This window comes from Kogia breviceps, chromosome 5 (genome assembly GCF_026419965.1).
Source record: "Kogia breviceps isolate mKogBre1 chromosome 5, mKogBre1 haplotype 1, whole genome shotgun sequence".
Taxonomy (NCBI): domain Eukaryota; kingdom Metazoa; phylum Chordata; class Mammalia; order Artiodactyla; family Physeteridae; genus Kogia; species Kogia breviceps.
The window spans coordinates 144,663,145-144,676,481 of record NC_081314.1 but is presented as its reverse complement, the minus strand read 5'-3'; the positions used below and the strand labels follow the sequence as shown (position 1 = coordinate 144,676,481).

Below are 13,337 nucleotides of genomic sequence, written 5' to 3'. Positions count from 1 at the left end.
AAGCAAAAGAAAGATAACAAGAAATTTACTTCAACAGAAAATCTGTACACATGATCACTTACAACAACCGTACACGGTAAATTAACTGTAAAAAAAGTGTTCTTTCTAAACCCTTCTGCTGCCTTAACTCTTGGAGGATTATAGGTAGAAGGCCTACCTAGTGCTATATACAAGTCCCAGATTAAGACTGCAAAACTTACATAAAACCTATTAAGTTATCAGCTCAGTTTAATATCTTTGACTATTCAGTGCCCTGTATGAGGAAAAAACCCACCTTGACATATTGACAAATGGTCCCAAAGTGCTTTTGCGTAGATGCCTTTGCCTGTCAAAAGTCCAGCATGTTGTTGAAATGATCTCTACATGTGTGATGTTTTTACCTTCTTTTTTTCTCTTCCCCCAAACTCCAGAGCCACTGAAAGCTACCATCAGCCCCAGGAAAGTTAAAAGCAGTGTGGGCAGCCAGGTTTCCTTGTCCTGCAGCGTGACAGGAAGTGAGGACGAGGAGCTCTCCTGGTACCGAAACGGTGAAGTCGTCAACCCTGGAAAAAATGTTAGGATCACAGGGATCAACCACGAAAACCTTATAATGGATCACATGGTCCGAAGCGACGGGGGCGCGTACCAGTGCTTTGTGCGCAAGGACAGGCTGTCCGCTCAAGACTATGTGCAGGTGGTCCTTGAAGGTCAGTGGGCCTCGTTTCAGGGTTCAGCGAAAAAAGAGTCCAAACCCAGAGCACTCAAGAGCAAGAGTAAAGGGTGAAACACTGCTCATAACTCACAGTTTTGAGATTTCTGTCTATCTGACCAGCTGATAATTCTACCCTAGTTTTTCAAGCTCAGCTGGGCAAATAAAAGAATCAGTTCTGGTGAAATGAACATTGTCTATGGTAGAAGTAACATAAGTAACGTGATTTAACTTAAAGTTAAGTAACATAAATGTTGCCCACTCATGTGTTTAAGGTTACTTGTCAAGATATAGACTTTAGAAACTTGAGATTTATGGTTTGGTTGACAATTCATTGTCCTCTAGACCAGGATTTCTCAGGAGCGCTTGCTTTGGAAGGCTGCTCTATGCACTGTAGGATGTTGAGCGGCCTCCCCTCACTAGATGCTAACAGCGCCTTCCTCCAGTGTGACAAACAAAAATGCCTCTAGACATTGCCAAGTGTCCCCTGGAGGGGAAAACAGCTCCCGCAAAATTGATAAGCACAATTTTGGAGGCAACATCTAGAGCAACATTTCAATGCAGTGCTTCGTGGAGTGAAAAAATGGCTTCGGGTTTGTGGGGTTGTCTCTTTGGGTCCATAGGGTCCCAGATTTAGGTGAATGGAATTTTTGAAGAATTACCTTGTGTTATCGTAATAGGTTTTAGGTGTGTTATGTTGTTTTCTTTTCTTAACTGCCTGCTGCCTACTTACATCTTCAAGCTTATCAATCAGCCAGGGAAAGAAGCTATTAAGGTAACAGTCAAGCGAGAGACATATGTTTATCACCAGATAATTGAACTAGCTTTTATCTGTGTATTTGCATGTCTTGTTGGAAATTGTGCCTTCTTATATAATTTAAAATTCATCTGTTATCCACTGATTAAAATAACTACATGAGTTTCATATAGCCTAAAGGAGGAAAAAAGAAAATCCATTTATATATGAAAATACATTTAAATATCTCTTGATGCTAAGAGGATATGAAGCAGTCTTGGAATGACATTCTTATTTTGTTTGATTCGAGCATTTCCTTGCAGACAGTGAGCATTTTAAAGCAGAGGCAAAATTAGTTGAAGGCAGGGTACTCATATTAAAAGCCTGACACTGTGTTCCACATAGTAATTAAGTGCAGACAGTAATCAATTTGCACAGAGCCAGTTTGCTAATGATGATGCCCCGTAGCCCTCACATAGTCACTATTTTTAGATTCTTTGTAGAAAAGGGAGAGATTACCTGTCTAGGGCTGGTTACCTTGGCAACCATCTCCTGTGACGAAGAAAACCTAAAGAGCATATTGATAATCCATAATGATGTCGAAAGAGTTGAGGTTATCAGAGAGTGACAGCAAGAAAGATTTCAAAGACACTCAGGTCTTACTGGGAAAATAATGTCTGCTTTCATCTCCAAAAAAGCCTGTTGCTTGAATAAAAAGAGGGGGCAGAGAGGCACACAGAGCCTACTTACGGATTGATTTGTTGCATGTCAGTTTCCATTTGGGACAAGAAGCTTCACTTTATTTTTTCTCGTCTGAAAGATGATAATGCTAATGTCGCCAAAGAGAGCAGAAATGGAATTACAAATACATAGCTAGTAACTGCCTTAAAATGGTGTCTAACTATATCCTTGTTACAACGTAACCTCCTGTAACAGCTATGGATTAACATGGATTATAAAAACTCACGATACTGTGAACTAAGAATGGCCATTGACATAAATGTAGAATCTTGGAATATTTCCTATGAGGACAAAGAAACTGGAATGGAAGTTTAAAGAAACTGGAATCTAATAATTATAGGTTCAAGATCAGACCAGAACACCTGGAAAATGGAATCATAAAGAAGAATGAGAACAAGTCCTATTTCTGGAAATGATGGAGTAGCAGGTATCAGACTAACCTACAAGAAGATGAAAATTTTGAACTTTGGGAAAAGCAAAACTGTTTGCAGACACTGGGGAAACACCCAAAAGCAGGCAGAAAGAATTTCACCCTTGAAAGAAGGGGAAAATGTTAGGTGATTTCTACACTTATACCACATTTCCCCTGAGGATATTTTCCAGTGCTGGTGGGATGGAAAGGTGGGGAAACTAGAACACAAAAAGAAATGCAAAAACTACAATCTTCATGAGATTGAAATGTATTTTTTTAACTTATTCTTTTCAACATTTAAAAACCTATCAATATACATGTCTATATATATATCAAAAATAGTCTTTAAAAGTTAAGGCAAAATAAAGATATTTTTAATAAACAAAAGCTTGAAGAATGTTATGCCAGAAGACCTACCTGCACACCAAGAAATGATAAATGAAGTCATTCAGGGTGAAGAAAATGACCTAAAATGGAAACTCACATCTATAGCATGAGAGTATGAGAAATGACAAATATGTTAGTAAACATTTAGCAAAATTGTTTTCTCTCTTTTAATTTCTTTAAACAGCAATTGACAAATTAAACAACTACACAATTACAATATTGTGTTATAGAATTTATAACATAAATAGAATAACACAATGGACAGAATATAAATTAAATTCTTAGAAATCATTTGTTGCAAAGTTCCTCCGTTTCACATGAAGAATGATAATTTTAACTTTTAGTAGATGTGATTTAAATTATATGTACATATACATATGTATAAATTTGCATGTACACATTAATGTTAATATATGTATAAATATATATGAAAATGGAAAGGCAAATATGGAATGAGAGAAAATATTAAACACAGACATTTATATATAATGTATACTACATATATACATATGTCTGACAAACATTATATGTAATTTATATGAGATATCTGACATATACACATATAAAAATAAACTTGTATATGTGTTTGTATATACCTTGTATCCAGTATATATATATATATATATATATATATAATATATACTTGTATTCAGTAGACATAAAGGACTCCTACAAATCAATAACAAAGGCAAATAGTCTAACACAAAAATGGAAAAAAGATTTGAGCAGACATTTTAAGAAAGGAAATACACAAATGGCCAATAAGGACAGGAAAACAACATCACTTCCATAGTATTTGTCAAAAACACAAAACTTGTATCTAATCACCAGGAAATATCAAACTGAATTTGAGCAACTGACTACAAAGTAACTTCAAACATGTCAAAGTCAAGAAACGCAACAGAGACTGAGGAATGTTGCATATTAAAAGCTACTAAAGACAGATTCTAGGTCCATCCACCTCACTACAAATAACTCAATTTCGTTTCTTTTTATGGCTGAGTAATATTCCATTGTATATACGTGCCACATCTTCTTTATCCATTCATCTGTTGATGGACACTTAGGTTGCTTCCATGTCCTGGCTATCGTAAATAGTGCTGCAATGAACATTGTGGTACATGTCTTTTTGAATTATGGTTTTCTCAGGGTAAGGGCAGGAATAAAGGCATAGACATAGAGAATGGACTTGAGGACATGGCAGGGAGGGGGAAACTGGGGTGAAGTGCGAGTAGCATCAACATATAGACACTACCCAATGTAAAATAGTTAGCTAATGGTGAGCAGCAGCATAGCACAGGGAGATCAACTCAGTGCTTTGCAAACACCTAGAGGGGTGGGGTAGGGAGGGTGGGAGGGAGATGCAAGAGGGAGGGGATATGGGGATATATGTCTACGTATAGCTGATACACTTTGTTGTACAACAGAAACTAACACAGTATTGTGAAGCAATTATACTCTAATAAAGATCTATTTATAAAAAAGAGAGAGAGAGAGAGACTAAGGAGCCACCACAAATAAATGTAAGGTGTGAAACTGATAGAACTTGGGAAAATAGCTGTAAGGGACGTTATTGGTCAATCGGCAGGCTTTGCATTCGATAACAGTAGGGTTCCAAAGTTACATTTCCTAATTTTGCTGATTGTCCCGTGGTTATGACAGGTTACATGAGTGTGTAAAGAGGGCACACTCAAATATGGGTTTGAAGCCAAGAACAGGCAAAAGTAATGCATGGTGATAGAAAGCAGAACGTGATCAGCTGTAGTGGGTAAAGATTGATTGAAAGAACCCCTAGCAACTTTGTGGGGTGATGGAAATGGTTTTTATCTTGATCGTTTTGTGGTTACGTAGGTATATATATTTAACAAAATTCATTCTGTTTGTAAGCCTAAGATCTATACATTTAACTGTAAGTAAATTTTATCTAAAAAAATAAAAGTGTAACTGAAGAAAACTTTCCTAAATAGATTTTTAAAAAAGACTTGAGATTTCAGTGCTTAGTGTAAAAAATCAGTGAAAAGAAATTCACAGCTAAACACATCCTGACAAATACGTTGAATTGTAAGGTCAAATAAAATAACCTGAACATTCCCAAGCACCAGCAACTGGTTATGTGCAAAGAGTAACGATCAGCATCACATGTAACTTCTCTGTAAATTAAATGTAGAGCATGTTGAAGTCATGTCTGCAATGTTCTACGGGCAAAAGCACAGGTTCTTTATTTTAATATTATGAAGTTACTTTTGTCATCTTTGATAGTAAAAGAAGGATGTTTGCAATCCAAGGACCTTGAAATATGCTACTTATGAATGCATCTGGGGGAAAAAAAAATACCTGAAGGCCTTCTCCAGCCTCAAAACATTGAGTTGGAATGAAGAAGTTAAGATTCAGGAATTTGCAGCTGAAAAGATGGTAGAAGGCTCTAGGGAAGCAACCCAGCTCAGGCCACAGAAATAGGCTTCAGGGTTTTGTGGTGATGGATAACTCTTCCGGGATATTTGAAAATGTTAACACTTACCCTTCTGTGATGGAATTGCAAGATAGCTTCAGTTTTATTTCCAGTTTTTCTTTTGTTTATATATACTTTCAAATTTTTCAACAATGAATACATATAATTATTAAAATTAAAAACGAAAAAAAATCTGTTAATCATTACCTTTCACTATGGTTAAACCCTTGAAATTAGCATCAAAAAACTTTTTTTAATATCTCCTCAAGCAAAGGTTTATTACCAGACTCAGAAATCCTGTTGCATGTGATCACAGTTATGTCAAAATGACCCATCTACGCCTAGAAAAATAAGTATCACTGTGTTGATTTACAGTGCCTGCAGCTGGTAGACCCACTAGTAACTTTTCCTTCTCTTGACTTTCATACATTTTTCTCTCTTTCTTTTCTTTAAAGGAAGCCCATATATATATACATGTATATATATATACATATATATGTGTGTGTGTATATATATATATATATATAAAGAAACATGTATTTGTGATTACTACCACATAACATGAGGGAGATAGTCAATATATGTGATAGAAAAATAATGGAATATGAAAATTTGATCTTTGTCAAAAATAGTGGAAATTGCTATGGAAACTTTCCTTAAGATTAAGCTCCTTGTTTGCCTGGGACAGTCTTGCGTTGTGCCTGTTCTCCTGGTATCTGTTTTATTCTCAAAAGTATTCCAGGTTAGATGATAAATTAATGGCCACCCTACTTAAGATACTTACGGAATCTAAAATATGACACAAATGAACTTACCTGTGAGACAGAAAGAGACTCACAGACGTAGAGAACAGACTTGTGGTTGCCAAGGGGGAGGGGGGTGGGGGGAGGATGGATTGGGAGTTTGGGGTGAGCAGATGCCCACTATTATATAGAGAATGGATCAACAGTACGGTCCTACTATAGAGCACAGGGAACTATATTCAGTATCTTGTGATAAACCATCATGGAAAAGAATATGAAAATGAACCTATATGTGTGTGTAACTGAATAACTTTGCCTACAGCAGAAATTAACACATTATAAATCAACTATACTTCAATAAAATAATTTTTAAAAAAAGAAAGAAAGAAAGATACTTATGGAGATATATAATGAAACTGAAAGGGTCAAATTTATTTAGCTTCCACCATTATCAAGGCCTTCATGAAAATTCACATGCAGTTACTTGTCATTCAAACTGTAAAACATGATTTCTTAGGAGAAAATTACAAAGATGAGATAATCAGTCTCTTAGTTCCTTTTTCCTCTAAACAATTCCCCAGTTGAGGGACTTCCCTGGTGGTCCAGTGGTAAAGAATCTGCCTTCCAATGCAGGGGGACGTGGGTTTGATCCCTGGTCCGGGAACTAAGATCCCACATGCCGCGGGGCAACTAAGCCCGTGTGCTACAACTGCTGAGCCTGCGCGCCACAACTAGGGAGAAGCCTGCACACCGCAGTGAAAGGTCCCGTGTGCTGCAGCTAAGACCCGAAGCAGCCAAAAAACAAATAAATTTTAAAAAATAAATAGAAAATGACTCCCCACTTGAGCAATCCCTAATTAACTTAGGGGAAGTAGAAAGCCAAAGCGACCATGGGAAGTGGGTGGATTTCCTCTATGTTTATAACTTTGGGTGGGGATATACCAGTTTTGAATTATACACTTCTTGGGAGATGACATTTTTTACCATGAACATCTGAGTTGCACTATCATTCTTCGCGTTTTGACTTCATCAAGAAATATATAAGAAAACTATTAAAGCTTGCTAATGCTATGTTTACTTATTTGGAAAATGAAATTTTGTCCTGATTGGAACTTAGCTTTATCAACAAAACCAGACTTGTGAGTCGTGTCTGAGAAGCACTACATCCGCATCCTAATCATTAAATAGAAGGACTCAGAAGTTGTTTAATTATTTGTATGCGCCACTTCCTTCCATGATTTGTCTTCCTGCAGATGGAACTCCCAAAATTATTTCTGCCTTTAGTGAAAAAGTGGTGAGCCCAGCAGAGCCCGTCTCCCTCATGTGCAACGTGAAGGGAACACCGTTGCCCACGATCACGTGGACCCTGGACGACGACCCCATCCTCAAGGGCGGCGGTCACCGCATCAGCCAGATGATTACCTCCGAGGGCAACGTGGTCAGCTACCTGAACATCTCCAGCTCTCAGGTCCGCGACGGGGGCGTCTACCGCTGCGCTGCCAACAACTCGGCGGGAGTCGTCCTGTACCAGGCTCGAATAAACGTAAGAGGTGCTTGTCAAACCAGCTCCTCAAAAAACACACATGACTCATTGTAGTGGAGAAGAAGGCTTCTGCATGCACTCAAAGCCGAGCCTTGGAATGCCAGAAACGGATTAACTGTCGCTTCCCATTTCCTACCCTCTGCTTCCTACTCAGGAACGGCAGTGATTGGGTTACTACTGCTGGAGACGGCATTTTGGTTTCTTTAGTCAGCGTCTTCTCTTGTTTTATTCTTAGACTGGTCCACTGGAGCTTTCCTTTCCTGGTTTATGCTGTGCATGCTCTTTCCCTCCTCCTCTTCCATTCTGCTACGTACCCTTCACGTACCTGGTATTTAACTGACATTCACAGTGCAACATGGTATAACCTCCATCTTCATAACCTGGTGTACAGAGAGCGCTAAAAAACTGAATGGCTATCAGAGCTTTCGCCAAAAGAGCATGCCTGTTCAGTGCAGCTAGTTACCTTTTATCGATTAAATTGCCTTTTGTCCTATAATTCAAACCATCTTAACAGAAGTCGTTGATAATGAAAGTATTTAACACTCAATTCATTGGAGAGTAACGAAACTAAAAGAAAGAAAAAAAAAACCTTCTTGGTAGAAAATGCCAAATGCAGAAAAAAAATGTGCTTAACTGAAACAGATGTCCTTACATGAAACTAATCTACATTTTTAACTCAAGGAAAAGTGTACCCATTTGCACACGTAAGAGGTACCCTTAAATTATTTTCAAGAGTTTCTCTGTGTCTCTCCAGGGCCTGCAAGCATTCGACCGATGAAAAATATCACAGCGATAGCAGGACGGGACACATACATTCACTGTCGTGTGATTGGCTACCCGTATTACTCCATCAAATGGTACAAGAACTCTAATCTGCTTCCTTTTAACCACCGCCAAGTGGCATTTGAGAACAATGGCACGCTAAAGCTCTCGGATGTGCAAAAGGAAGTCGACGAGGGGGAGTACACCTGCAACGTGCTGGTTCAACCCCAGCTCTCCACCAGCCAGAGCGTCCACGTGACGGTCAAAGGTAAGGCTGTCCCTCCGTCCCCACACAGCTCACCACTACTAAGCTCAGCTCTTGCACCAGACCCACCATTAGGAGTGGTTGCATATTCAGAATAGGACAGTTACAAAGACTGGAGAATGATCAAGTACATTAGATGTTCTCATCTCTTTACCACTGCATCTTCACCAGACTGATGGTTGATATAGTCTTCTTTTCACATGAACTTTTGGCTTGGTTTTCCAGGGGATATGTGTTTTTATAAAATCATAGAAAAAAGAAACATGTCATTGACTTGGTTATCTAGTTGTCTGACAGATTGTTTTAAAACACATAGCTTCGTTTTCCTAAAACCTCCGAAAAGTGAGTTCTGTTAGAAGCCAACTAGAAGAGATTTTCTGTAATGGATGAGGACTTCAAACAAAATAGATGAGCAGGTCAAAGCAACGACGTAGGAGTGCTATGTATAAAGGACTCCTCAGAAAATTTTCCTGCCTTTTAGATTATTCTTTACATCATGACATCATGATGTGGGCTGTCACGGACTCTAACCATCAGGGTGAATTTTGGAGATCATGCAGCTCAACCCCAATCTCCTCGTCAGTAAAGACCTAGAAAGTGACGAGACCCCCCCAGGGACTTTGTAGTGCGGCAGACCTTAGGGGAACCCATTTCTTCCATTTCCCAATCCAGTTTCCTCAAGTGAACATGAAAGGAAAATTTTCAGTTATGTAAATAATTGCAGGAAACAGGTCATGGAAGTAGCTCTAGTGCACCATGAAGTCATACCAGAAATATGTGGAAACGGCCTCCTGCCCTGCTAAGCTGTCTGCCTGAACTACACAGTTATCTCCCTAGGTACCAACAATTGTCTTTTAATGTCCTGGTTACAAAGCTGTGTAGCTTTTCCATGGTCTTCCCCAACCATCTTTTCTCACAAATCCTGTTAGTTTACCTATTTAGGGACACCTATAAATACACACACACACACACACACACACACACACACACACATGCACACACAATGTATTGTATTATGTAGTATATGTTAGGTAACATGTATTATGTATTACATATTACATACACCTGCACATAACTTTGAATCTTTTTAATAACCACGTATCTTAAGAATTTTCTCAAATCATTAGAAATTCTTAGTAAGCCAGATTGGTCATAGCTTGCATAAAACTTCATTTTGTGATTGTATTGATTTCTTTAACTATGATGGATGGAATATCTACTCTATGCCCGGTAGGTCAATACCTCAGAAAATAAGTTCTGCTTGATGATGAAGAATTTTTCCTAAAAGAAACCAACCCCAGGGATAAAAAGAAGCCAAGCAGAGACCATTGGTAGTTAGGGTGGGAGTGGGCTCCAGATGGAAGGAGGCTGTCAGGTGTGGCAGTCAGATACGAGAGGCAGAAAAGCAGAATGCCCTCCAGATGCAAGATGATATTCAAACCAAAGAGATCTATAAAACTTACAACAGCCAAGTGATGAGAGATAGACACGTGCCCGGCAGTCTCTAATGATAGCCTTCCAGATGACAGAGTAGATGTCTCCACGGACCCTACCGTATGAGAATATCACACGCTAACAAAAATTTGATTAGAAAGACTTTAAACAATGGGTTTACCAAGAAGCTGGGAATACAAAACTTGCTGAAGAAATCTATATTCCACTGCCGTGCATTCATTGTAAGTTAATTTTTTGTGCACATGCCTGGGCAGAGGAGAGAGTATATACTTTTTGTTAATCGTTGCTTCAAAACATGCTTTCTTCTGTTTTAAGGAGCAATGTCTAAACTAAATATAAATACAGTTGTTGGCTATTAATACTACAGTATATCCCACCTAACTTTTATTGAATTTTATCTTTTTGGGTAGACAAATGAAACTGCAGATACTGCAGGCTGAGTGGATAGGGTTAAGCCTGCTTAGACCTGTGTGGGGCTTCCCAGGTGAAAAATAATAAATTCTGGACCCCTATATGTCAACCTAGGGCATACTTTTTGGAGGGAGTCATATGCACGTGCATTGCACTCTAGCAAAGATATTTAGAGTAATTCGATTTAAGATACCACTTGCATTTCTTGCTTAAAATGACATCTAACTGTCAACATATAGTAACAGTTATACACCATTAACGATTTTAGCCTTTCCTCAAATGTCAGTAGAAAGTCGTAACTATATTAACTTCTGAGCATTTAAATTTGAATTTTAACATGTTTTGAAATGAAATATGTAAGTTACATCACACTCCAGTGGTCAGGTTTGTAGCCCATCAAAGCTTTTAAAAATTAATAACCTTTACTATTTTTAATTATGATAAGGATTATGATAAGGGAGAGATAAGACATCAACTGAATTACACAGGAAAAGACTGAAATTTCTGACTCTCCCTGTGGAGCAGGATTGGAAGACAGCCTTCCTTATTTTATTTATATATTTATATACAGCTCCATTACCTTTGCGCTTAGACTACACAGTGAATACTGTATTCGGGTCATTTTAGAAGAGCAAAAATGTTATCTCAAAAGTTGGCTTCAGGGCTTCCCTGGTGGCGCAGTGGTTGAGAGTCAGCCTGGCGATGCAGGGGACACGGGTTCGTGCCCCGGTCCGGGAGGATCCCACGTGCCGCGGAGCGGCTGGGCCCGTGAGCCGTGGCCGCTGAGCCTGCGCGTCCGGAGCCTGCGCTCCGCAGCGGGGGAGGCCACAGCGGTGAGAGGCCCGTGTACCGCTAAAAAAAAAAAAAAAAAAAAAAAAAAAAAAATGTTGGCTTCATTTGGAAGTGGGCCCACTTGTTTCCATGAATAATGCTGCAAACTGTAAAACTAAACCATTTTAATCTTGTTTCCAGGAGGTTTTTCTTTAACACTAGAGTGGGGTGTGTGTGTGTGTGTGTGTGTGTGTGTGTGTGTGAGTGTGTGTGTGTGTGTGTGTGTGCGCGCGCGTAGATGACATTTGGAAACCATACTATTTTTCAGTCATGTCTTTTTTGCTTCTTTTTTCCCCCTTCACTTATTTTGTATCATATGACTTGGAAAATTTTAAAAAACTCAAAGATTGATATAAATAACATTTTGATCATTAGTAATGCCTGAAACTTAAGAAAGTCTAAAATATATTAACGAGAAGCACGATTTTGCTGCCCTCAAACATGTAGGGAGAAATGAAAGTCAAAATCCCTTTTTCCACTTCATTTCCATTTAACAAGCAGTGTTACATTTAACACAGTTCAGAGCTCTTCCTGCCTCGTTTTAGGTGGCACGTTGAACTTGAACCGTGCCCAGTTGAGTGTTCTAATTGCCGGGGCCCAGCACTGCCAGGAAAGTTAATTGGCTGCTAGATAAAAATGTCACCTTCTATTTGTATTTATATAAAACTTTGTCATTTACAAAACACTTTCATAATTGTAAAAGCTTAATTAATACTCACGGTGACTCTGTCATGTAGATAAAGCGTCACCAGAGAAACAGAATAAGAGCGCGAGCAGGAGACCTGCTCAGGGTTGTTCAGTAATGTACTCAGCACTCGAATACCCATCTTTGCTTTTCAGTACCACCCCACAGTGGGTTTTTGAAAAGGAATTCACATTGCAGTGGAAAGCCAGGATTGAAGTGAGGAGAACTTAACTCAGAGTACCTGGGAAGAAAGCTGTTTAAAAAATCAAGAGAGGAGATTATCTTAGAAGTAAGTGCATGAGCTATCGAGTGCCTAATGGAAGAGAGAGGGAGAATTCGTTAAGCTGAAAAGAGGAAAAGGAAGGAATGGATTTGGTGAGCGAACATGGGTAAGAACCAGAGGACTCCAGAAGTTCTAGTCTGGAGGATGGAAAGCCCAAGAGTGAGAACCTAAAATGTTCGTGGCTTGGGAAAATCTTATGAACGGTGGGCTTCGTATCATGTGTCTGTGGACCACCATTCTGGATTCAGACCAGGGGAGCTTTGATATAAGAATTTGGGGAGTGGGATGAAATTAGTAGAGAGCAGTGGTTGAAATTGTAACTTGGCAAGTGTGTCTAAGAAGCATCAAGCTTTTGGAATTGTATTTTATGAGTTTTTTAAATTAATGTTTGCCAGCTTGTTGTATTTTTTAGATTCCACGTATAAGTGACATCATACAGTATTTGTCTTTCTCTGTCTGACTTACTTCACTTAGCATAATGTCATCCAAGTCTATGCGTGCTGCTGCAAATGGCACAGTGTCATTCTTTTTTATGGTTGCGTAGTAGTCCATTGTGTATATATATGTATATATATCACATCTGCCTTATCCATTCATCTGTCGATGGACACTTAGGTTGCTTCCTTGTCTTGACGCTTGTAAATAACACTAGGAACATTGGGGTGCAGATATCTGTTGGAATTAGTGTCTTTGTTTTTTTCAAATATATACCCAGGAGTGGAATTGCTGGGTCATATGGTGGTTCTATTTTTAGTTTTTTGAGAAAAAAACTGCAATAAACTAGAGAGTAAAATAAAAAAAAAGAAGCAGACTCACAGATATAGAGAACAAACTAGTGTTTACCAGTGGGGAGAGGGGAAGGGGGAGGGGCGATATAGGAGTAGGGGATTTTTTAAAAAGATTATTATGGGACTATATGAAATCATGTGTGTGAAACTTTTGAAAA

At 38.7% G+C, this 13,337-nt stretch overlaps 1 protein-coding gene across 4 annotated transcripts in view; it reads left to right on the top strand.

Annotated features, from left to right (window-relative positions):
* DSCAM (DS cell adhesion molecule) overlaps positions 1 to 13,337 on the top strand; it is a 738,508-nt gene that overhangs the window by 436,650 nt on the left and 288,521 nt on the right. For all 4 annotated transcript variants that reach the window (XM_059063980.2, XM_067035143.1, XM_067035144.1 and 1 more), the window contains exons 6-8: positions 411 to 686; positions 7,410 to 7,706; positions 8,454 to 8,729. In XM_059063980.2, the coding sequence (XP_058919963.2) occupies positions 411 to 686; positions 7,410 to 7,706; positions 8,454 to 8,729 (849 nt within the window). The remainder of the gene's footprint in view (positions 1 to 410; positions 687 to 7,409; positions 7,707 to 8,453; positions 8,730 to 13,337) is intronic.